Source organism: Mytilus californianus, unplaced genomic scaffold (assembly GCF_021869535.1).
Source record: "Mytilus californianus isolate M0D057914Y unplaced genomic scaffold, xbMytCali1.0.p SCAF_5, whole genome shotgun sequence".
In the NCBI taxonomy this organism is placed as follows: domain Eukaryota; kingdom Metazoa; phylum Mollusca; class Bivalvia; order Mytilida; family Mytilidae; genus Mytilus; species Mytilus californianus.
The window spans coordinates 105,888,170-105,915,354 of record NW_026262701.1 but is presented as its reverse complement, the minus strand read 5'-3'; the positions used below and the strand labels follow the sequence as shown (position 1 = coordinate 105,915,354).

Genomic DNA, 27,185 nt, shown 5'->3' with positions numbered 1-27,185 from the left:
ATAGACCATAAACTAATACATTGTTGACGCCGCCGCCACCGTAAACAACATACCTATGTCTCGCTTTTTGACTCTGTCAAGCGAGACAAAAACGAATTTAAATAATAAATTATTGACACAGAGATATGTCTTGCCTGTCCGCATAAAATTCAGAGAAATGTTAACTTTTCCCTCATAAAATAGCAAACAAGAAGTACAGCAGGCTAAAAGAGCTTTGTGTAAAATTGGTTAAAATGTTGCTATGCAAATAAATTTCTTTAGTACCAACTTCAAATTTTTTTGCTACTGGATGTATACCTCTCTGGAATATGCCAATTATCCACATAGATCAGAGAAGTTCAAGGAAAAAATTCCAAAGGAATTGATTGACATGCAGCAAGGATTAACACTTTTGAAATCAAATTATTAAATTACTAAGCAAATTCAAACAGACCTTATCCCGATGTAAACATTGAATGTAAATAGATCAAGAGGACCACAAATACATCTATAGAAATTGAGACGAACTTTTCTTAACAAGCTATAATCACAAAAAAAACAATATTTCTATATTGAAAGTTCATGTGACAAGAGCAGACTGGTGTACTCGAAAAACTTAGATGTGAAAAATAGGTATACTTTGGGAAACTGTAACATGCTAAGGAACACTCCAAAACTTGGTGATTTAGATTTAGATTTTGTATGTACCCCGGTACATGATTTTTTTCCAATTTTTTTTTATCAATAAGATTAACTTTTTTTTTAACATCTGTTTCACAAGATTCTAAGGCAATTATCTCAATCAAAAATGAACTTAAACATTGCGTATGTGCATGTATATTTCTAATGACACAGTTTAACAAATAATTTCTTTAAAATGTACGATTATTGTTTAGAAATAACTTTTAATCAGTATCATCACCGGCATTGTTTTAATATTGATTTTCTGGACTTTTTCATAAGAAGAGTGACTTTTCTATTGTTCTTGCGTCATCAGTTTTGCGACTGAACCAAATTTACACAGATATTTACTGATTTTCTTGCAACTAGTAATTTGAGTTTTACCTACAGATAATTTAACATTTGTTAGATATTGTAATCTGTTGAAGTTTGAATAATACTCAGGTAACACAAGCTTGCTGCCGGTGGCATGGTAGTTTTTCCTGTCCCATACGGATAATAATAGTCTTTTTAGAATTTTCACCACTTTCTAACACTGACTGATAACCTACATACACAGTTAACTGAAGTACTTTCATTTTAATAATCAGAAATAAATTTTAATATGTATGATGACCTTTTACTTTTTCTGCTATCTTCATAAACCTAAGGCCACTAGTGCTTTTAGGTCTTTTATCATGCAGTGAATACAAAATTTAAATAAATTCTCAAAAATTCATTTTCACCTGTATGTAAAATTATTTCATATTTTTCTACACCTGATTCATCCCTCAGCAGCTTCGAATAAACAGCTGCGTCTTGTGTGTAATTTTTATGCAATAAGCATAAATAGTTTCTGACATACGGCGTGACATGCGAAAACCTCCTTTATTTTACAAAAAACTCAATATCTCTAAAATAAAATTTTGAATCAAAACCAAAAAGTATACAGATCTTTAGATTAATATAACTAAGAAGTGTGTAAAATTTGAAGCAATAATCATAAATCGTTTTTGAGATACGGCGCAACATGTGAAAACCCCCCTTTTAAAAAAAAAAAATCAATATCTCAAAAATAAAATTTTGAATCAAAACCAAAAAGTATACAGATCTTTAGATTAATATAACTAAGAAGTGTGTAAAATTTTAAGCAAATCATAAATTGTTTTTGAGATACGGCGCGACATGTGAAAAACCCCTCCCCCTTTTTTTACAAAATACTCAATAACTCAAAAATAAAATTTTGAATCATCACCACAAAGTATACAGATCTTAAGATTAATATAACTAAGAAGTGTGTAAAGTTTTAAGCAATAATCATAAACTGTTTTTGAGATACGGCGCGACATGTGAAAAACCCGTCCCCCTTTTTTAACAAAATACTCAATATCTCTAAAATAAAATTTTGAATCATCACCAAAAAGTATACAGATTTTAAGATTAATATAACTAAGAAGTGTGTAAAGTTTTAAGCAATAATCATAAATTGTTTTTGAGATACGGCGCGACATGTGAAAAAAAACACACACCTGTTTTAGTTACTAAGTCCCGTAACTCAAAAAGTTTTAATCTTATTTTCACCAAAAAGTATACAGATCGTTTGACCATCATAAGAAACAACTATGTTAAGTTTCATGAAATTTGGATAAGTCATTCTCAAGTTACGGTGCGACATGTTTACGCCGGACAGACAGACGGACAGACGGACAGACGCCGGACATTTGTATACCATAATACGTCCCGTCAAAAATTTGACAGGCGTATAAAAACAGGTTCAGTAGATGCTGTATTTTTTGTCAATTCACAGAGTTCAGATACAATAATTGACCTAAGTGAGTACACAAAAGAGCAACCTAGTTCCTGGAAAGTATAATTCTACCATGCAACCTTCAGGTGACTACCTTAAGATTTTGCAGACCTCCAACAAAGCAAGTTTGGTTTCACAAACTAATATCTTTTTTGAAAGATCTCTTTGCAAAATTAAAATAGAATTGTTTGAAGAAAATCCATTAACACTGTGTGATAACAAATGATGAGATATCAGATTTCACAAACTGATTGGTTAAAAAAAATCTCTTGAGTTTGTAGTTTGGGCTATAAAGTGAAAAAAACATAAAAAAAATAAAACAAATTTCATGAAAAAAATAATGTTGATAAATGAAATGGATGTCTGAAGCACTTTTCTGGATTTACCTGAAGTCATAAGGAAGACTCTAACCAAAACATTTGGAAGCCAGGGATGTGCAAATATGCTGCAATGTTGGAGGCTATAGGACCAAAAAAGACCTTAACAGAATAGCCATATTCATCTACGGTCAAATTTGCCTGCTTGAGTTGGAACCTTAGTTTCTTAATAATTTATGAATGAAAAATTTAAAGTAAGTACTGTTAATTCAGAAATTATTGTGTGCTTATAATTATTGTGATTTTTGAAGAATGAACAAAAATGTAAGATTAATTATTGTGATTTAAGGAAAATCTGCATACAGATATATGTGTCAGATATCAGAATGTGACTTCTTATTATTGCGATAATTACCAAGTCGCATTATTCCATTAATGAAAACCTCCCAATAATTTCTAAATTTACAGTATATGTTATACACCATGTCAGTAAGGCAGCACTGACTACTGAGCTAATGATAATGGAAAAGATGATGACATATAGCTAATTATCACAAAGACCATGATATAAAATAGATCTGCAAATGTTATGTAAAGAAGCAATTTTTTTGTGTAAATCTTTATAAAGTTATATTTTCAAATGTCATGTTACTTAATTAAAACAATTTCTAGTGAACGACATGCTAGTTAATAACTCTATTTAAGAAGTACACATTACGGAAGAGGTTACATTAAAGTCAATCTGTACGTTAATTATTCAAAACAAAAACAGATGCAATTTCATTTAACTGTAAATTCTCTGCAGAAAATTATATAAGAGAGAGGAAATTGGCCTTAGCTTATGAAGGATCTATTAAGCTTTTCTTTAGCATTTCCCCCAAGCTATCAGCCTTTAAATAAGTGACAATTTCATTTCATCTAAAGAACTGACAATTATAAGATGTCATTTCACATCAAATTATATTGATTATAAAATTATACTTTAAAGTAAGTTACATAACAATCAGGTTGAGGTTAATTATCTATTGGAAGCTGAATTCTAGGTTATTACAGTAGATTTTGTAACCAAATATCATAATTACGAAAAATATCTTCAAGGAAAACTTTTTTGTAACAATGAATTATAATGTCCTGACATAAAAAATTCATGATTTTTTTGTATCTCTGAATTATAATTTGTGACGACATAAAAAAATTGATTTGACTTTTTTTTTGTAACAATGAGCTTGATTTGTGTTTTTAACACTGAATTATATTGTGTGGTGACATGTAAAATTTATAAGGCTTTTTTGTATTTAACACTAAATTGTAAATTGTGGTGACATATAAAATTAATAAGACTTTTGTAACACTGAACTATAATTTGTATAGATGTATAAAATTTAGATGACTTTTTTGTAACACAGAATTATAAATTGTTGTGACATATAAAATTCATAAGAATTTTCCATTTGTGCGTCCATCTGTCCAGTGTAGTAAGGGCTCTCATAAGTATAATTTTTGCCAGATTTTATAAAATTTATTTCAAAGGTTGGTTATATCAGCAACAAGTTCTAAAATCAGTGCTGATCAATTATCTTTAAAGGATTTACCCTTGGAAACAAGAGTGCACTCTCTGAAATGATTTGACTGCATTACTTTAATGATTGAATTTATGTTCAAAGTCTGAATTATGAAGGTTTTACTACAAATACCACATTAACTTAACATAATCAATGATCCATGAAAATGAGGTCAAGGTCAGATGAGACCTGCCAGTTGTACATGCACCCCTTATCATTTGATACATCATATAAAGTTGACCTATAGCTTTTTGTACCTGAGATACAAACTTGACCACGTAAACTTAATGTATGTGCTTAAATACCCTCTAAACTCATTAGAATACCTGTTTTGAGGTGTTCAGTTTGTATAATAAAGAATTTCAAAATTCAGGTCAACACCTCTCATGGAGGATATCCCCAATAAATCGTTGAATAGTTGGCAGGTCTGAGGTCTAACAGACATATACACCTTGCAAGGAAGCCATATACCAAATATAGTTATCCTATAACTCATAACAAGTGAGTATTTCACATGACAAAAAAAAATATAATTACTCTATATTAATGTTGGATTCACCTTGTCTGTCTGTCCATCTGTTTGTCTGTTTGTTCAGATTTCTTTAGTACTACTCAACAGAATGACTTTATATTTGGTCAACAGCTTGGCAATGATGAGTTGTAAGGTGTGGGAGGTTTTTTTTTTATCTGTCAGACATCAGATACTTTAAATTACATTCAGGGATATGTTTAGCATGACAACAATAAAATTGAGAATGGAAACAGCATTTTTGTTGGAATTATTGCCTTCTTGGACGGATAAAGTATGTGCATCAGCAGGGGACATTGGAGCACTGTTCTTTTATTGTTTTACTGTTATTCAGTTTCAATAACTTTTACACATCTCCTTTTATTCACATGTTTCTGGAACATCCTGACCTATTTCTTACTGTAAAGTTGTTCTATAAGAAGAATAAGAATAGGAATATTTTTTTAATCCAATTAAAGGGCCCGTTTCCGAGCATATACATATATATATAGTATTAATTATACAGTAATTTGTATATGGGAAACTGAATCATTGAAGATGTTAGTATCTCCCATTAATATAAAAATAAGGAGATGTGGTATGATTGCCAATAAGACAACTATCCATCAAAGTTCAAATGAAGTGGATGTAAGCAATTAGATGTCACCATATGACCTTTAACAATCAAGGACTGTCCTATATTTCAATTGTTGTTTTATGGTGATAAAAACTATAAAAGTGCATAGCATTCATTAAAAACATTAAAAATCCGTCCCATAAATTGCATTAGACCAGAGAATCTATATAGGATCTATAATTATAAACATTCATTTAACATCAAAACCTAAATGTTTCCTTTATTTCTAAGCCTTCCATTGTTACATGGCAATATACTTTTCCATTCTTGAGTCTATTAACAATAAATGTTAAATAAAATCAAACATTATAGCAAAATAATACTAAAAATGACATAAAATGGTTTACAAAACAATGAAAAAAGACACTAAAGCATTGCAATGAACATCAAAGTAAAATTAATTTACCAGTAGTACAGATTAATCAATTAAAAGATGAACATTGATATTTTTAAATAAAACATTGAACTTCTAAAATAACATTAACTACAAGAGATGACCACATCAATCATTGTTTTCCGTTACTGGTCCTACAAAATCTTAAATCATTCATCCCTGTGTGAATGCTTCTTTGCACTAACTGTTTACATAACAAATTCTGGTTAACATAGACAGAACTGAGAAAAAAAATTGTGTTTGCTAAGATAATTTGTTTTTTTATAGAGTCAGTTGTTAATCTGTCTCTTAAACAATAAAGAGAGCTTTATTAAAGAACTTGTACTCTTATCAAATAAATTCATAGAATCTCTTTGTTTCTTGAAACGGTGACTTCTTTTTGCAGAGCTAGTTTTGACGTTTGGTTTTTGAAAAACAAAAAAATGGTGCATATCGAAAATTGTTAATTTTTATACAGCAAGAAATAAAAGTACATTAAAATATTTTAAAATTTTGAGGGCACCATTAAGTTTATGTTTTTAATGTTTTGTGAATGCCCATATCAGTCATCACCTGCTTACTAGTTCCTCCTGACTATTCTATCAGACTCAGAAGTGGTATAATTACTCATCAAAGCTTGCTTTCCTAATACTTATGAACTTTTAATTATACCAGCAGCTGTCTGACAAGTTCTATACAGTATTTAATGATTATATGACGATCTAAGAGCATTTTATTGTAATGCTACATCTACTTGAGACATAACTACCTTGACCCTTAAGTTTGAAGAACAGGTGGTTTTACAAACAGAAAACTACATTGCCTTTTCTTCTGACAACAGATAGTATATGAACACTTGAATGCTTCTTTTTGTAATTTTATTTGGGTGTAAAAGCTCTTCATACTAAAAATGTGTGCATGATCAAGGCTTTTACAACCCTATAAAATTACAAAAGAAGTATTCCAATTCTTATATCAAATTTTTTGTTTGTTTTCCTATGCATTGTTGTGATGTTGTCATGAGAAGCAGATGTTGTCATGAATGTTGAATTTTATTGAGAATACAATTTGATATTAGAATGCCTCACGAATGATTTCAGTCAATCAAAGGTACGGATTCTAAAGAAACATACATGTTAATGTAATTATACAAGAATACACACTTTTTTTTATTATTCAATCTTTTTCAAGTTTGATGTAGACCTTAAAGATATTTTTACAATATGGGTTTTGCTCAATGTTGAAGGTCGTACAGTGACCTATAGTTGCAATTGTTTACATCCTAATCTTTTGGTCTCTAGTGGATAGTTATCATACTTGATACATCTCCTTATTTTTATATTTCAATGTTATTTTCTATTCATAATACAATTATACAAGAGATATTCCTGCTGATACAGGTCTTTGACTGTCTACTATTATTTCAATTGTTCTGGTTTATGTTACCTTTCCTATAGCTATAGCTATTAGAATCATGCACATTGTTATATTTTTGCATTAGTATTTTTAAGTTTATTGACATTAGATTTAATGCTGTTACATGGAAAAGGAAATTATTCCTGAATAACACTGTCTAAATCATAAGTCATTAAACTTTAAACCATCTCAATGGTTGAAAAATTCATATAAAGGTGACCAGAGATTCAAGGTCGTTTTTCAGTTTTATAAGGCAGAGTGGAAGTAATAATTTGTCTTCTTGTGACTAGTAGCTGTCCGTTCTTGATTAACTGTTTTGTTATTTTGATACTTGAGCTTTCAGTAGAGATCAGAGATGTCTATACATCTTGTAGAAGGTTGCTGACTCTAAAAAGATTTAACCAAAAAAATTCAATTGTTTGCAAAGGAAGATGATCTAGTCATGTACAAATCAATAAATAGTTAAATAATCAGCTCCCCTTGTGAGTATATCACAGTATCAAAGCTGCTGACCAAATGATAAGTCCTTCTTTTCAGTAGTTTCAAAGAAAAGTGTGACAAAAATATTTTTCATGTCCTTTAGAAAAATTCTGTGACACTTTGCTTTAATTCTGTTGAGCTGTTTTCAAGAAGTGGTGGATTAACAAACTGATAAAAACAGAAATGGCTTATTCCTTTTTTTCAATTTGGTGTGGGAAATCCTGAAAATCATGTTGATCCAAAATCAAAATAACAAGTGCACTAATTCATGTCCTTTAGAGGTAACCTTCTAAGTTTGGTTTAATTCTGTCGAAGCACTTTTTTAAGGAGTTACATAATAACAAAGTGTTACAAGGACAACGACACATGACACCTTATGTGACTCAATAATTACATTTCATGGATGTTGCATAAGGATTCCATCATTTTCATTGACAGACAACAACCATATGGTAATTCAAAGTGATGTTTTATGTCCAAATAAGACACAATATCCAAGACTGCAGGTGCTATCCATGACAAGGTTACAATAATGTGTTGGAATTATTAAAAAAAAAAGCGAAAAAAGATTGATTTAGCTTGTTATTTCCTGATTAAAGAATTATTTTGTAATTATAAGAATTGAATGCTTCTCCTTATTTGTAGTTTTATAGGGTTGTCACAAATTGCTGACTGTGCATAATTTTTTTAGTATGAATCTTTCCATACATCATACAATACGTGCTTCACTCAACACATTTTAAATTCTAAATAAAACTGCATAAAGAACCATTCTTATTCTTAAATATAAATGTAATAAAGATGGCACAGTGGTGTAATAATGAATCAGTAGTAAAATGCATGTTCTGTTACAGATCCGTGATGACATTTATAACACCCCATTACCACTTCATCAGTCTTTGGATTAATACATTAGTAACTCTTAGAAATCCCTTGTGTAGTTCAAAGTCATAGGTCCATCTGTTAATTATCTCAAAATAGAAAAAAAAGTTAGTCTTGTCAAAAAAAAGGTAATATTGTTTGTATTTCCCACATCTTTGTCCTGTAAACATGTCATGAAAGTCAATATGACATACATTAAAATTGAGAATGGAAATGGAGAATTACTACATTTACTCAATTGTAAGTGCTCAGTCCAAAAGATAAAAGTGATCAGTGAGCTGTCTTAAAACTGGACCACCCTTTTCTTCCTTCTTTACTTTACTGAATGCTATCATATCCTTTATGCATACTGTAGTAAGTCAATATAATTGTAGATCACTAATTGTATCTGTATCAAGTGAAATGAACTGTAATGTAAAACTTAATACATGTCACTTAAGCATATAAAGTAGGAAAGAATGACATACTTTAAGTGAAATGTTTATTTACTCCATTAGAAGCATTTTAAATCACTTTTTTTACTTAAAACTTTTAAATGCCACCACTAAATTCTTCATCAAAATTGTAATGTGATTATCTGTTTCTTTGAGAAGCTATTTGCTTAAAATGGAATTTCTTCAGATTCTTTATACAGATTGAATATGTAAATGCTTTTTTTTTTTTTTTACATATTTAGAAGAAAAACTTGACTACTAAAAACCAAACTTAGGCATCTTGTGTAGTAAAGTTACCTGGATGATAGAACCAGACTAGATACTATAAATTTAGAAACTATTGCGATGTTTTTATGTATGCGAATAATGCGTCTAGGTGAGACTATCACAATAATAAAATTACGCATTTTGCTACCTAATACACAAATGTACATATATCTGTATGCAGCTTTTCCCGTAATCGCAATAATGAATCTTGCATTTTTGTCCATTTTTCAAAAATCGCAATGATTTCTGAATTTACAGTAATCGGTATACAATCTAACAAATATAGAAGCAACTAACATCAGATATGACAAAATTATAAAACGACAGTTTCCATCTACTTTGAATGTTTTCCCTCAAGAAACATTAAAAAAGCCATAACATTTAACAGTGCAAAATTAATTGTATCAGTATAAAGGTAGTGATGTTAGCAGCTTGACTTGAAATCATTGTCAATAGGAAATGGTTGTGTCTGCCCTCTGGCAGAAAGTAGCATCATATCTGCAATGTGTTAAATAACAAAAAATAGAAAAAATGTAGTACAATGCTGGAAAATATTTTTCTGAACAATACTGCAGACAAAAGAAAAAAGTACTATCAAAATTGACTCTTATTTCTTATAAAGTTTGCATGGGTGTGTTCAAAAAAGTGAAGGGCCCTTTTTTCAAAATGGAAGAACTATCAAGAAATCAAGAATTTTCAGATATATTCAAATAGATGTCTTATTTGGGTTGTTGGGCTACTGCCTTATTGAAATATACTTCACATCTCCTTTTGTTCATTAAAAAAAAAGAGTTTAATTAACCAAAATAAACATAAATAATCAAACTCCTGTATTAAAATGGTTTAATTGTGGTAGATCATGTCACTTTCAAAAGTAACATTTCTAATCGAAATTCAAAGATGAACAAAATGTACAAAAATATGCAAAAAACATTCAAATACAAGGACAGTACAATTGAAAAAAAGTATGCATAGCAAAAGACTTCCTAATCAATTGTCAGAGATGGAACGATTACAAAAGCAATTACATTCGTATTTGAATGAACCCTTTTAAATTTGTATGCACTTTTACATCATTACTTAATGAGGATGCTGAAAGTGCATCTGCATTAAATAATGCACTATTTAGTTCTCCAATTTGTCCAAGCTTATTAACCTTAGTGATATATACAGACTTTAAATTCTCAGTGTTTCAAAATAGTTAACAGACTAACAAACAACCAGGATTAATCAGGCTTTGGGTATTTAACCTATTTGTCTTTAAAGCACATAAGCATGTACAAACTGCCCTTTTAATTCATCATTGTCAATATGAAGAAGGAACAGTGATTTTACATTCAGTATAACAACTGGTTTAACAATATAAACTAATAGAATCAAATGCTTGTACCCCATAGTTATAACAGGAAATGCTAGTTACATGTTACAGGAAATACTACATTTAAGTAATAATAAATGCTAAAACAATCAGCCAGCTGTGAAATGGAAGGAGAATATTTATAGAATACTGCAGTAGGATTTACATATGAGTCAGTTTAATGTAAAAGAAAAATCCTATATTTTCCTTGATATTTTTTATGAACGTATTACAGCAAATTTGTTTATGAAACTGCTGCATTTACATCATGGCAGTCATTTTGCATGGTCAAAATTAGTCCAAGGTTAGCATAAAAGGTTCTATTGAAAGTCAATTTCATGTGATTTGTTTTAATGAATTTCATAAGTGATGGTCGAGAAATAGATTTGGACCAACTTATTTGAACTCTGGTGGATAGTTGTCTCATTGGCAATCATACCACATCTCCTTGTTTTTATATTAGAAGTCACTAGCAATCATGATATCCCTTTATATGTCCTAACCTTTTCTCTTTGTACGATCTCCTGTCCAGTTCTCTCCCTTCTGATCCTGCAGACTTGTACGTATGAGGGTTGCTAGTCTTTCAGTGGTATCACGTCTAGTACAGTACAGAATAATAGATTCACACTGTGAAAATCTGTCACCTTGTAACAATCCTATCAATGCCTACAGATAAAGGAAACATTAATAAATGAATAAAGGCAAGAATTGTAGTTTTGTTATTTCAGTGAAAATGTTCTTATAAGAAAAAATGTTACCTCTTTCATTACAACAATCCTTCAATCCAGAATGAATTTCTCATGAATAATAATTTTTGCAAGTAAAACAAGAATATGTCAAGTGTCCATAGGACACCTTGCCTCGTTCACAATTTCACATTTCCATGTTTACTGAGCCACAAAATCTGTCCAAACTCTAATTTTGCATATATTTCAAAAAGTTCACATTATAATAAATACTAAGTTTAAGGTTGAAGTGACAACAATTTCAGGGTGAATTACCTTTAACCCAAATTTTAACCTGATGAGATACTGAGGGACTGACATACACAAAGACACGAAAAAATAATCCCCGCCTATTACCTTTTATCATAGGTGGAGCACGAAAAAAAACTTGTTGCCTGACTTGGTCACCTACAGAATATTAAGACAAAGTTATCTATTTGTTTTAACAAATCAATTGCAGATTTCATGATATTAGCCAAAAAAAAAAATAAAAATAAAGGACCAAAAAGGACCAAAAAGGATAATAAATCCTAAAGTATGATCACCTTACTGAAGTCATTTACCAGTCAATTACTGGCTATTCTGAATTAATGTCTGAAGGTTTTTTTACCGGAATATTGTGCTTTTCACAACATTTGCACCAAAAATAACTTATTCAATTATCTCTGTCACAAACCTTAATTAGATGTGTCATTTAGTATTTTAACAGTAGTTTTATGCAAATCATGAAAACAATTTACACTTTCTGTGCTATATGCAGTGGTACCAGGATCAGATACCTTGCAAAATTAAGAGAGATACTGTTTAAAATTGACATATTTTCCTACAAGTAATAAGATGTCATGCATTTTTTGCAGTTTTAAAGATTTAGAGCATTAAACTTTACTGAATGACAGTACACTTTTAAAAATGTTCAATAGTAAAAACTTTTTTTAATCTTTTTCATCCAAAAAAAAAGCAACAAAAGATTGTACATTCAATTTCTAAATGCATTTCCTATTGTAAAATTGGACCAAAGATATTTCATGTTCTCTATTGGTACTTTTCACTTTCCAAGGAACTCAGAAATTTTTAAAAATGGATGCCAATAAAACTGTTGCAAAACAATCAAAACATTTATAAAACATACTTTTCTATTCCATGATAAGATAGTGAATTATCATGGGTAATTTTATATGAATTTGGTTAAATATACTTACCATGAAATTACATTTATATTATATAGAATATGTTTGCTTTCAGAACATGTTCTCATCGCAATTAACTAGGTGATTAAATTTACATCCGTAAGATGTACTCACCTACGTCATAATTTACCTGTGTAACACACAATATCTTCAGTTTTAATTTTTGCGTTCAAGTGAACGCATGTTTCTCGTCGACATGGATTTTTAACAGTCTACTGTTGAAAATCCTTATGTTTTATAAAAAAACATTATTTGTTTTTGGAATATCGTTTTACGATTATTTCTATGTTTATACAGCGCTTTTGTTAAGTTTCTGATATACACGTCAACATTACGAGTCTGTAACAACGACGACCTAGAAATTAACCTTTGCTAAGTCGCCATTTTCAAAATTTTAGTCCGGTGTGAGGAAAGGCGGAACTTTTCTGTCATAATCGGACATGTTACATGAGTACTCCATTTATAAAAACAAACGTATGTTTAAATTCTTCTCCACGCTGAACGAATTTTAGCTATTTTGAGCAAACTACGAAACGGGTCAAGTGGAAAGTTCGGATGAGTTGATTGTTTACAGTCTTTACACGAGACGGAGTAAACACATCACTAAATTACAATCAGAATAGGTATTATGACCAGATCTGATTATTTTAATGTGGATAACGTCCTTATGGGAGCGTAGACCACTATTGTCACTAAGTTCGGATCAGTTGATTGTTTACAGTCTTTACACGAAACGGAGTAAACACATCACTATTTTACAATCAGAATAGGTATTTTGACCAGATCTGATTATTTTAATGTGGATAACGTCCTTATGGGAGCGTAGACCACTATTGTCACTAGAACCTTAAGTGATTCAATAAATTTCAATCAGAAATGGGAATTTGCCCATAAACGATTGTTTTTTATTTTGGATAACGTTCCATACAGACCAAAGTTGATACTACTAAAAGTTGATACTACTATTAAAAGTAGATAGATAAATCACAATCAGAATAGGGAATTTGCCCAGAACTGATTATGTTTATTTGGTTAGCCTTCCAATTAGGGAACATATACCATATTTACTGAAAATAGAAAGTGGTTGATACAACACAAATAAAATAAAATTTAGAATAGGGATTTTGCCCAAGTCTATCTGATTAATGTTGACATCGTTTCATCCAGGGAACGTAGGAACTAGAACAACATGCATGATTTTGGATCTGTACCTTGCATGCATTGTACAGATTTGATCTTTCCTAAAAATCATAATTATTAATTGATCGCACATTGATATTTAAGGAGCATAGATCATTCTTGGAAATACAATTTTTAGTATTTGACGTACTGAAATAAAATTAAATCGAATCAGAATAGTGAATTTTAGTCCAGGTCTATCTGATTGTTGTAGAAATCGTTTCATCTAGATAACGTAGGTCAACCTTTATTGTATTTAAAACAACTTGCAAGCACAAGCAGGTTGCATGTTTAGTACAACACACATTTTGATCTTAGCTAATTTTTGGTTGCACATTGATTTTTGTGATGAACTAACAGTTCAGATTATTGAAAGAGTGTCTGCAAAAGGTCAAGACGGATAAAAAACACTGAAATAGTACAGAGTTATTTAGTACTTACAAATGTGTATGTAGTTTAAACATGTCAATACACAAAATTTATAATTATGTCCAGATTTAATCAGGACAGTAAATTCTTAGAAGCCTGAAATATTTTCTGGGAGCAGGAACCTGCTGTAAATTTTTCTTTACTGATAAATTATTCTCTTACAGATGTTAAGAAACTACTAATATGTTGAGTCAGTAAGAAAGGAACACCGTTCTAAAACCTGTTGATAGCTTGTGACGACTCCTATTATATTTTTTTTATTTTCAAGGTCAGTTTATTACTGACAAGAAGAACATTAATATTATCAGTATGTACTGCTATGACCAATTGGTTGTTTGTGTGCATTAATGAAACACAGATTTTTATATGTTTTTAAGTAAACATTAGGTTGTCTCTTGGGTTCAGAAGAGTTTAGGGGATCATTTCCATTATGGTGCATTTCACAAAGACTCGATTCACGGAAATGGCTTATATTTTGATTACATAAATCAGAGTGTACATTGCCAATGCATATGACATATAATATGTACTTGTGCTTTTTTGCCTTAAGTACACAAAAAGGTGATAACATAAGACTTAAGGGTATATTTTACCCTCACCATATGAGAATCACTGAAAAATAATACATGTATCTGCCAATCATGAAAGGAAGAGATTTTTGGGAAGCTCTTTAAAAGATAGAAAATAGCCTTTACGTCTTGTTTTCAGAGCAATGACAACAAGTTTGACAAGATTCTGCTATCTTCATTGGGTCTGTTTTCAATCTAAATGTGAGATTGCTAGTTAAAACAGCTAATCAAACTGCTACAAGATTTTCCTCAAGTTTATATTGAATTAGAAAGCTGAACTATAGAGGACTCAAAGATACTGATATATAAAAAAAAAACTAGATTATCATTAAGATTTGTTTTTTGAGAATTAAGATTAAGAATAAAGGCATATCATATAGATTTTGCACAAATTAGATATAACTAGTAAAATATTACTAAATAAATACAGAAAATATAAAGCATTGTTGATGCAAGATTCATTAAAAATACTAGACATTGACGTGGAGATTAGAGTAGTTTACAAGATTGAGCAATGAACTATCTAATACATCTCTTTATATAAATCTTCTTTTTAGCCAGTCTTTACAAGATGCAGGAAAAAGAAGAGGTCTTTTGGGCTACATTGTACCAATAAACATATATATATATATTCAATTGCTTCTCATATTTTAGCACCTGTAGAAACAGTTAATCTAAAAGCAAAATACATGAAAAGCAGTTTATTTAAAAGACTGATTAATAGTTAGCAAATAACATTAAATAGTCTGTTAGTAAGTGGAAGTAAAATGCAATACGATAATTCCATGATTACAAGTGCAAGACATTTGTAAATATCTAAATTTAATAAATCACTGTTTATTTTTATTTTTGTTCATTATTACACAAAGAGTACAAAAATTCTAGTCTTGTCAAAGTCAAGTTGTGACTTATCTACATGTAGGAAGGTTTCCAAATAGATTGGGTGTGATTTAATCCCAAAATTGAGGGTATTCACTATTCAATTTTTATAATGACCAGACAATTATCTAACAACTTTTGCAGTTGCAGAAATAATATTAAATATCTGGCATAGAGTTAGTATTTTATGCAAGAATATACTAGACAAAATTGAAATGTGTTTATTAACAGTTAGTTTAAATGTTTATTCAATATTGTTTTGAAAGATGTGATTATATAAATCCCATTCATTTTGTTTTGTCAAATCTGTGGACAAATGCAAAATTTTTCTGAGTGACTTTTAGTTTAACCAAATGACTGGGTTGAAGTCACAAAAATAATACCAAAAGTGTTTTGGTAAGTTTATATTGAACCATATCAGAATGTATAGAATTCAGATAAGGTGAACTAAGAGAGAAATGAAATGAGCATTTCTGATTGTGAAACCATTTCTTAAACAACTAAGAACACTTATCAAAAACAAGCTAGTACAAGTGTTTTCCATATTGTCAAACATGTGTTTTCTTTAAATACATGTATAGAACTAAATTTGACATGTTGCATGTTAGTATTTCTGATTGCGAAATATTTTCTGAAACAAATAAAAACAATTGTCAAAAGCAACAGTTTAAGAGTTGTTCAATATGTCAAACTTTTATTTCTTTAAATTTGGATCTGTGCATGGCAATTTATACTTTAAAAACAATCGTGGCTTAAGGTTCACATTTTAGACAGTATACCCTTGTGAGATATTAATTAGAAATGTCAGAACAACATTGACAGACAGATTTTTTCATAGTTTGAGAAACTCATCTGTCAGCATTCTTTTTGGTTTATTAGGACAACAGTTTTGGCTTGCTCAACATCCAAATGCTCTGTAGAAGCATTATGATACCATTGGAAAACATGTATACTAAAACATTTCCACTGATTTGTCCATTTTCTTTATTTTTACACTTAAGTAGTCTAATACGAAACAGAAAGATAATGTTTGCTCATTGTTGGACTGGTAGACATTGTATTCAAAAGTTCTACCACTCATAGAAATTTCTATCAGACTTTAAAATTTAGTTGGTTAACTTAGGAAAGTTATCATGTCATTCCTATAATGCAGGACTTCTCTTGACAAAAAATATTTTCTTTCTAAATCTATTAGATATTAACAAGAGTAGTATATCTAGAAGAATATGTACTCAAGGAGACTGTAACTTCAAAAAAGTTTATAGATTGATCCAGATTTAGCATAATCATGAAACAACTTTCGTTTGAGTCTTTATTATACTTTGTTGGTAAGGACACTTATTTACAAAGAATATTCTAATTGATTATAATTCTTTGACAATTAAGCAGAAAAGAATTTATTTTGAAAGATATTGATAATGATCAGCAGTCATATATTCTCTGTTGTTATATAAAACTATAGAGAAAACAATGGAAAATTAGATAGAAGCTAATTGTTTTTAAATAAACTAAAGTTTTGAAAACTAATATTTCAAAGTTGAAAAGTAAATGATACTAAGGTTGGATTACTTCTTGTCATTTGTACAAGCAATAAGAACAACCTATTCACATGACAAATTAAAAAATAAATAAAATAAATGCTCATTTACTGTTGCAATAATATTACAACACATTTAACTCATAATGTAGGAGCTTTAATGAAATAATTTCTATACTGGCCTGCAGATTATTTATTCGAGTCTATTTTTGCAAGTTTTTATTTATGCAATCTGCAGAGTTTTGCCATTGATACATATAGTTATACAGCATAGCTTTATTGTGTAATAAATTTAAATTTTGTAATTTCGGTTTTGACTAATTTCAGTATTTACAAAATTTAGTGGAGTTATTTTTTATCAATTTTGACATAGTTTTTTACATGTTGGAAATTGTATATGTGTTAGAGAATTTATCCTCCACCAAAATAAAACACTGCTTGTTAATCAATGAATATTCTATATAATATAAATGTAATTTCATGGTAAGTATATTTAACCAAATTCATATAAAATGGTTACTTTTGAAATCTCAAGAAGAGATTTTATATGAATTTATAGGGTTAAATATACTTACCACAATCCACCACCATCCCTAGTATAAATTCAGTTTTTTGTTTTCACACAATTGTAATTATTCAATTAAACGACAAATTAAAACTGAAGATATTGTGTGTTACACAGGTAAATTATGACGTAGGTGAGTACATCTTATGGATGTAATTTTTAATCACCTAGTTAATTGCGATGAGAACATGTTCTGAAAGCAAACATATTCTATATAATATAAATGTAATTTCATGGTAAGTATATTTAACCCTATAAATTCATATAAAATCTCTTCTTGAGATTTCAAAAGTAACCATTTTTTCTTACAAAAACTTTACATTGATAGAAAGTTTTTTGTTTGCCTAAATTCCAGTGGAAAGTATTTCAGACATATTTTGGACAAGGACAAATTGAACTACCCATATATATGAGATTCTGTCAAGTTGGTCAACCTATATAATTACCTTGGAATTTGGTTGGCATATAATTCAATTTAACTGATTAAACTGACCTTAGCATTAAAACGAACATTATAGTTGCTAACTTCCACGTCAATTAGTCTCTGGTGGAGATTTGTCGTATTGGCAATCATACTACATCTTCTTATTTTCATATTAACCAACAAAAAGTTGTAGACGATGTCTGCAGAGTATACCCCCACTAGTTATTAGACATTAATGAAAAAGTTCATGCTCAGTGGGCATAAATAATCAAAGTATAATCAAACAGAAGTTCTCTCCCCTGCAGATATGAAACTCACTTAATCATAATGAAATTTCAGGCCAAATTTCAAATCATTCCTTAATACAGAAGCTGTCAAATATGTAACAAACAATTTCCTTCTCAGAAGGTTTCATAAAAATTTGACAAATTATTGTCACACAAGAAGTGACAGTCTGACATATCTGAACATCCCTTCAACAATACAACTCATCATTAAAAAGTTCCAGACCAAATATCAAATCATTCAATAATACAGGTGCAGAGTAAATTTGGACAAATGAGCTTTATAAAGGACAAAAGGACAAACAGACAAAAGAAAAGACAAATGGATCGAGAGACAAGAGGAATGCCGGATACCACCGACTCCATGAGTGGGTATATACTTAACCATAGAAAGAGGACAAGGTCGATGCATATTAGATAAAATTGAGAATGGAAATGGGGAATGTGTCAAAGAGACAACAACCCGACCATAGAGCAGACAACAGTCGAAGGCCACCAATGGGTCTTCAATGCAGCGAGAAACTCCCGCACCCGGAGGAGTCCTTCAGCTGGCCCCTAAACAAATATGTATACTAGTTCAGTGATAATGGACGCCATACTAAACTCCAAATTATACACAAGAAACTAAAATTAAAAATGATACAAGACTAACAAAGGCCAGAGGCTCTTGACTTGGGACAGGCGCAAAAATGCGGCGAAGTTAAACATGTTTTTTGAGATCTCAACCCTCCCCCTATACCTCTAGCCAATGTAGAAAAAACAAACGTACAACAGTACGCACAGTAAAACTCAGTTTAAGAGAAGTCCGAGTCCGATGTCAGAATAGGAAACAAAAGAAAATAAACAAAATGACAATAATACATAAATAACAACAGACTACTAGCAGTTACTGACATGCCAGCTCCAGACCTCAATTAAACTGATTGAAAGATTATGTCTTCATCATATGAATATCAGGCACAATCCCTCCTGTTAGGGGTTTAGAATTATACCATCATAAAATATATGAGAAGAACATAACCCATCTATTGTAAACCAACTTATTTTCGCAAAATACTTTATTTTGCATTCAGCCCTTTCTAACCCACTTTGCAGCAATTTAATTTCGCGATGTAGTTAAATAAGAAAAGATCCAAGTTTTAGATATTCAGGACTATTTATATTCACGTTATTTTTCTACTTGCAAAGTCATGAAAATAAATTGCTCACAAAATTAGTTGGTTCACAGTATACATCTTACAATGATTCCATAGGACAATTATAGTTCAAATACATGTATTACCAAAAAAAAATGTTTTTCCAGTTAATAACTAACTAATCTTAAAAAAATAATATTGACTTTAGGAAGTCAATTAACCTTAAAACAATCTCTGGGGCAACTGCCATAAAGCACTCAGACATTTAAGCTGTCCATTTACAGCAATTTTATTGTCTGGGGCTTCTTACTTCTGAATTATCAAGCTCTATACAATAAGTTAAAGCAGTTATTGCAGGAATTCACGTAAACTGTTCAGTGATTTATCTTTTTAAACAGTTAAAAAAAATCTAATAAAACTAATGTTTAGAAGACTGACAAAAAATGTCAAGGTTTCCATAATTTCCTCTAATGTCTGAAAGTTTGACATTCAAATTTGTACTGTAAGTCTATATCTATCTTCAATTTCATTAAAAACTTGAATGTAAGTCTTCATAGAAAGACATGACTGTCACCTACTTTCCTTGTTTGATAATGGGAAACCCTAGAAACCAATGTAAACAAAAATAAAAATAAGAAAGTGCATAACTTCATTTTCTGTACAAAATATAAGCAAGACTAGTTATTTTTGTCATGGTGTGTAAAAGGAGTTGCAAATCCACATTATAGATGTAACATCACAGTACCCAATTTGCACCAATTTTGTAAAGAAAGCAGCAAAAGTCTTACAGGTTTTCTTAGAAACTAAAACAATTTGTATTTTTATAATTTGCCTTAATGTATGTATTTCAACATGGCCAAATATGTTTAATCATTAACAAAACAGTACCATTATATATCAACGGATGAAGTATCCAGTGAAAAAAAAGAAAAATATAAACCAAATGTGACATGCAATGTCCACAAAAAGTCAACTATTAAAACTGAGCAATTAAAATATGTCCTATGCATCCATTTCTTCCAAAATGCATAATAAGTAGGGACTATTGTCAAATTGTTCTAAAAATTTGGAGAAATAAAAGGAAACATCAGTTATTCGATTTTAAAAATGTAAAATTAAGCATGTATGCAGTTTAATTACTCCTGATTACAGAATCTACAGTCGTTTGGAGGTTGTTTCAAACCTATTTTTCTATATATGATCCAGTATGGATTCAAAACTAAATTTGTGGAACTTTATTGTTAAAAACAATTCATGTCCAAATATACACAGAATCCAAAATTTTGTCTGATTCTTAAATAAACATAGGTGAAAAAAAACAGTCAAAATAGGTGCAATTTTGGTACCCTCACTCTATGTCCCCTTCTAACAAAATTTCATTATAAACCTCTGTTTGGCTATTGGGTGTTCATGAAATCTTTACATTTAAAGGAAGTCAACTGCAAACTGAGTTTTCTTACATTTATTAGTTTCATTAATTTTACAAGCAATCAAGGGCCATAACTCCTTAAGGTTAAAAGTGAACATTGTCAAACCCTATCTTCGACCTTTTTTTCTTCATGAAAAACAACATATTATTAAAATCTGAAAGGGATTAGATTAAGCATTGTCATGTTATAGCACAGGATCAACATAATGTGCCATTTCTAATCAATCAAGGACCATAGCTCCAGAACAGCACCAGTAAAAATAGTCAATATTAAACTTGACCTCCATTTTGTCATCAGTAACAACTTATTAAAATATTAAGAGCATTGGCAGTGTAGTATTGCAAGTGTGTGGGCAGACGTTCAGCTTCAGTTGTTTCTTTGCAATAACTTGATCATCTTTCTGCCAATGCTCTTTTAATATGCTGTCAAGTTAATATGTAAAAAAAAAATTTTTTTTAAATCGCTTTTCATCATTTTAACAAATGCTGGTATATGACACTATCGTGAAGTCATAACTGTGAAAACCATTTTTTATTTGGGTTTTTCCCCCCATATATATTCATCTATGTTCTGAGCATTTTTAAGTTATTTACAAGAGTGCACACGCTGAAATGTCTCGCCTTCTTTACTAATCATTGATATTATGTTGATAGTCCTAAATATAAAGCTTTATTACAACTGTCACATAAACTTAACATTAACCAAGTAAACTAAACATTGACCAATGAACCATGAAAATGAGGTCAAGGTCAGATGAACCATGCTAGGCAGGCATGTACAGCTAACAATTCTTCCATACAACAAATATAGTTGACCTATTGCTTATAGTTTAAGAAAAACAGACGAAAACACAAAAACTTAACACTGAGCAATGAACCTTGAAAATGAGGTCAAGGTCAAATAAAACCTGCGTGACTGACATATAGATCATAAAATATTTCCATACACCAAATATAGTTGAACTATTGCATATAGTATTAGAAAAAAAGACCAAAACTCAAAAACTTAACTTTGACCACTGAACCATGAAAATGAGGTCAAGGTAAGATGACACCTGCCAGCTAGACATGTACACCTTACAATCATTCCATACACCAAATATAGCTGACCTATTGCATGCAGTATTAGAAAGAAAGACCAAAACTCAAAAACTTAACTTTGACCACTGAACCATGAAAATGAGGTCAAGGTCAGATGACACCTGCCAGCTAGACATGTACACCTTACAATCATTCCATACACCAAATATAGTAGACCTATTGCATACAGTATAAGAAAAACAGACCAAAACACAAAAACTTAACTATAACCACTGAACCATGAAAATGAGGTCAAGGTCAGATGACACTTGCCAGTTGGACATGTACACCTTACAGTCCTTCCATACACCGAATATACTAGACCTATTGCTTATAGTATCTGAGATATGGACTTGACCACGAAAACTTAACCTTGTTCACTGATCCATGAAATGAGGTCGAGGTCAAGTGAAAACTGTCTGACGGGCATGAGGACCTTGCAAGGTACGCACATACCAAATATAGTTATCCTATTACTTATAATAAGAGAGAATTTAACATTACAAAAAATCTGAACTTTTTTTTCAAGTAGTCTCTGAACCATGAAAATGAGGTCAAGGACATTGGACATGTGACTGACGGAAACTTCGTAACATGAGGCATCCATATACAAAGTATGAAGCATCCAGGTCTTCCATCTTCTAAAATATAAAGCTTTTAAGAAGTTAGCTAACGCCGCCGCCGCCGCCGGATCGCTATCCCTTTGTCGAGCTTTCTGCGACAAAAGTCGCAGGCTCGACAAAAACCATCATATTTTAGGCCAAAAATTAACCCTAAACTGGTTCAAAGTTTACAGTATATGCATGTTTTCAATTTTAGTTCCAAATAAAATTGTAGGCTCTGTTTTGCTAAGCAACAATTGATGTAAAAAAAAAATATTCAAAATTGACAAGAACTTGTTATATATCATTTATTTAAGCTACATTGGAGACGAAGCTCAAATATAACTTCATATAATGAAACATTGAAGTTAAGCTAACCAAGAATATATATCCATAGGATACCATGCCCACCTCCTGCAAACTATTACATTTACATGTTCAATGAATCACAAAATTTGGATCAAAACCCTAATTTGGCATATTATAAAACAGTTCACTTTATTTTTAAACATAAGTAATAAGTTTCAAGTTAATGCAACTATTAGCTACAGAAAACCAAAACTTGTGTGGGACCAAAACTGATATGGGGTGGATGATTTAACTAATGGATTGAATAACGTACAGACTGATGCACAGACGGGAAAACATAATTGTAGAAAGGGCTTAAAAAATGTAATATGGATGTCAAAATTTCAATACAAAATCAGCAACTGGCATGCACATCTAAAGTGTTGGTGTTCTTTGATCTTTATACAAAATATTATTTACTATTCTTTTGTATGGGATGTTATCAACTGTTAAGTCTTCCTCGTTAGACATGATTAAAGAGAAATATTGATGACTTGTTCATGATATTTAGTATTCTAAGCTTGGGGTACCAACTGATAGCATTGTGGTCATTCCAATAGTTGTGTTGTAAAAAGCAGTATCACTGAAAACTGTAGAACATCATTTCACTAATCTTGATTTTTGTTTCCCTATGAAATATCAAGTGCTTTTCCTCTGAAAAAGTCTAACTATATCTATTACTAATGAAAACCATTTTATTCTAATTGACAAATTTTATGGGTTCATTCAATTTTCTGATTACTACATTTGTATTTAGCAATTAGTTATTAGAATAATTTCCAAAGATGTGCAGTACTAGAGGAAATAGTTTAAGAAAAAAAAAAGTTTTTTAAATGAATTTGAATTTGAATAAATCAAACTTCCTTTGTAATCTATAACTGATATTATCCAAACAACTTCCCACAATCACTAGATCTGAATTGTAAAATCTGGATACTAAAAAAATAGCTTTTAAATATTACACTCACTTACATATTACCCGTGTGTTATATTTTTGCCATTTTAGACTAGATACCCTAAAGATCATTCAGGTCAAGTTTGGCTGAAATTGGTTTAGTAGTTTCAAATTCATAGATTTTTTAAAAGATAATGATGAATTATGGACGATGGACAATAGAGTTTGCTGGTCCATTGGGCCAGGTGAGCTAAAAAGGTTATCTGATTCCCCTAGATACACCAAAAAATCTAAGCTACATTATGTAATGCTTTTAAACTTAACTTAAATATTTTGTTCGTTCCATTTTCTTACTTGTAAATAACATTGAGATTATAGAAATCACTTTAAAAAGTCTTGTATATATCACACCAATAAAAGGTTTCTGACAGTAATATTCAGTAATTCAATCTTAAAGTGGACACACATTATATAAAATTTGGGAAATGGATGTTTTTACACATTCAGAAACAATTATTTCAATCAACAGAAATAGACTCCCACTAGTGTATCTTTATTTAAGACAGTAAGATTGGTATAAATAATTTATTATCTTGCTTCCTCTAAATGGATTTGCTGCATTAAGTGTTTGTCAGTTATATTCAAGGCAATCAGACTTAATTAACTCCAACTAAGAGATGCTTGCTAAGGTACAAGATATAACAAATACGGTATGAACTTCTTTGATTCAAGAAGCTACAGTTAGGTGACTCTGAAAATTTTCTTTCTATCTTTTTAAGTTATCTAATTACATTCAAACCTGTACATAAAGGTCACTCTTAGGAACAGAGAAAACTGACCTTATACAAGAAATGACCTTTGAATTGATGCTCAAAATGCATAGTTATTACTACAGCAGGACAAGACGTCACAAATAGCACAAATTTTGATTTTCCAAGAAAATTCAAGAAAACAAAATAATGATTTTTTGGACTGGAAACAAAGAGCCCATTTGTCTACAAGAAAGATCTTTTATAATAATGTTTGTTATAACATTTCACATGTCTGATTTGAATATCTAATTTGTCGAAGCCTGGGCTCAGTTTTCTACACCTAAATTTGACAGGAATCCAGAAGATTTTGTCAAATTTCATCAAAATCTCAAATTGTGACCTATTTGGGTTGAAGATGTTAATGCTTTACAAAAAAAAATTAGATGTGTCGGAATGATTCAAATGGCCCCTCTGGCAAAAAGAAATTGAAGCCATTTTTAGGAATGGATATTTGAGAATGAAAGTCTGTATAACTGTTATTTTCATGACATTTTCAAAGTCCAAAAGCCTGTAATTTCAGCAAAAATCAGAGGAGCAGAACCAAAAGTAAACTAGATCTGTAACTCATAATAATTCAATCATGTACTAAAAATCAGCTTAATATGTGAAGGCGTTTAGAAAAAAAGTCTGTATAACTGTTTGTTGTGGATTGACAGAATGATGGAATGACGGATAAGGGTTACACTATATGGCCCCGACTACTTTCTTTTCATCAACTTAAAACATTTTTTATCTTCAAACTATGGACTTAATATTCTGGACCAAATATGGCCCTTATCGAACTTACTCCTTTGTTATCAGTAACAACATTACAAAATCAGAAAAGCATTTGATGAACAGATCACAAGTTATTGCACGGAAACAAAATAAAGAGCCGTTTTCTAATCAATCAAGGACTATAACTCATTAAAAGCAAAAGAGAAAATCACCAATATTGAACTTGACCTTTTTTTTGTAATAAGTAACAACTTATTAAAAGTAGTTAGTTCACGAAGGGTTAAAATTGGCCCTAAGATCTTGATGTTTTTTCAATCAGGTCAAAATACGACAAATGTCACACAGAAATAGTTATGATAATCCTATTAATACAAAATAACTGCTTTTTGGCACATCACATTGTAAATGACAAAGTATTGACCCTTTAATTTTGCATTATTTGTGCAGTAACATAAGTTTTGGTCTAATATTTCCATAATTCTAACAATTTTTAGTATAATTTACTTTGACTGCCACCCTTGATCCAGAAAATCTTTGTGTCTAAGGATACAATAAAAAAATCCAGAAAATCTTTGTGTCTAAGGATACAATATCATCTTTTGATAAAGTTGAAATTCAAGGCCATTTTTGGCCTTGGTGAACCCTGCCCTTTGAAAGCATAGGTTGAATGGTTCTGAAATTATTGCACAAAAAAGAAACAAAAAAAAATACATGAAAAACATTGAAAACATTTTTACTTTCATTTTAGTATATTCAAATGTCTAATTGATGACATATAGTTTTAAAGAACAGCTTTAAAATTCCTGTTCTATGATCTTTGATATGCTAGTTATTTCTTAGTATTTCAAGGACTCATGTGTATCTATCTTATTCTATTTCTTTCTCTATCTGTTTAATGCATCAATTTTTGAGAACTTAAGGATATACTATACCTCGTCTCTATTTTCATCTCTAGAAACAGACAGAAATAGATTTTTAGGGACTGGTGGACCACGAACTACAGCTTCCTCTATATTATCAATCCCAAGATGCTTTGCAACATCTGCTGCTGTTGACAGTGTGGCAGTTGCTGTAAGGCCAAGGAAACATTTTACACCAAACCTCTCTCTTAAAACCTGTAAAATATAGAAATATTTAAAACATGTAACTCCGTTAGGAATATACTAATCAAGAGAAATAACCTGAGGGAATCCCATGAACTAAAAAAACTATCTAAAGAGCAGCTGCAGTTTAAAAGTGAAATTGAAGATAAGTTTGAAAAGACAAAACTGCAAGTCAATTAGTATCTGATTTCACAAAAAGTCTTAAGACAAAAAATATTCACAAGTCATGAACATTTCAGTATAACTAATTACGATCAATTTTTGTAGTAAGAGTTTTTGTGAAAATAACCCAGGGTGACCTACTTTTTATTTTCAACGGTACAATAGAAACCTCTTTTCATAAAATATATGACATATATTAGTAAATGAAGGACTTCTTGGTTTTTTTTTTTGTACAGCCGAATTAATTAATGAATGATTGATTTTCCAAGGAGAAATTTATACTTCTCATTGCATAAACTCCACAGAACAATAATAACTATACTACTAAAGGAAGAGACTGATTTCATTGAGCCGAAACTCCTCTAAAACCATACAAAGTCAGAAATATTTGTGATATGACGTATAAATGTAGTGTTTTGTAATTTCTAAATTTGTCCTTGAAAC

The 27,185-nt window shown here is 30.5% G+C and overlaps 1 protein-coding gene across 1 annotated transcript in view; it reads right to left on the bottom strand.

The window, feature by feature from the left end:
- The window catches only part of LOC127700466 (ATP-dependent DNA helicase Q4-like), a 243,950-nt gene that overhangs the window by 175,109 nt on the left and 41,656 nt on the right, over positions 1 to 27,185 (bottom strand). Inside the window, exons 10-11 of the mRNA XM_052203957.1 lie at positions 26,409 to 26,591; positions 11,183 to 11,345 (exon numbers count right to left, since the gene is read on the bottom strand). Of these exons, the coding sequence (XP_052059917.1) occupies positions 11,183 to 11,345; positions 26,409 to 26,591 (346 nt within the window). The remainder of the gene's footprint in view (positions 1 to 11,182; positions 11,346 to 26,408; positions 26,592 to 27,185) is intronic.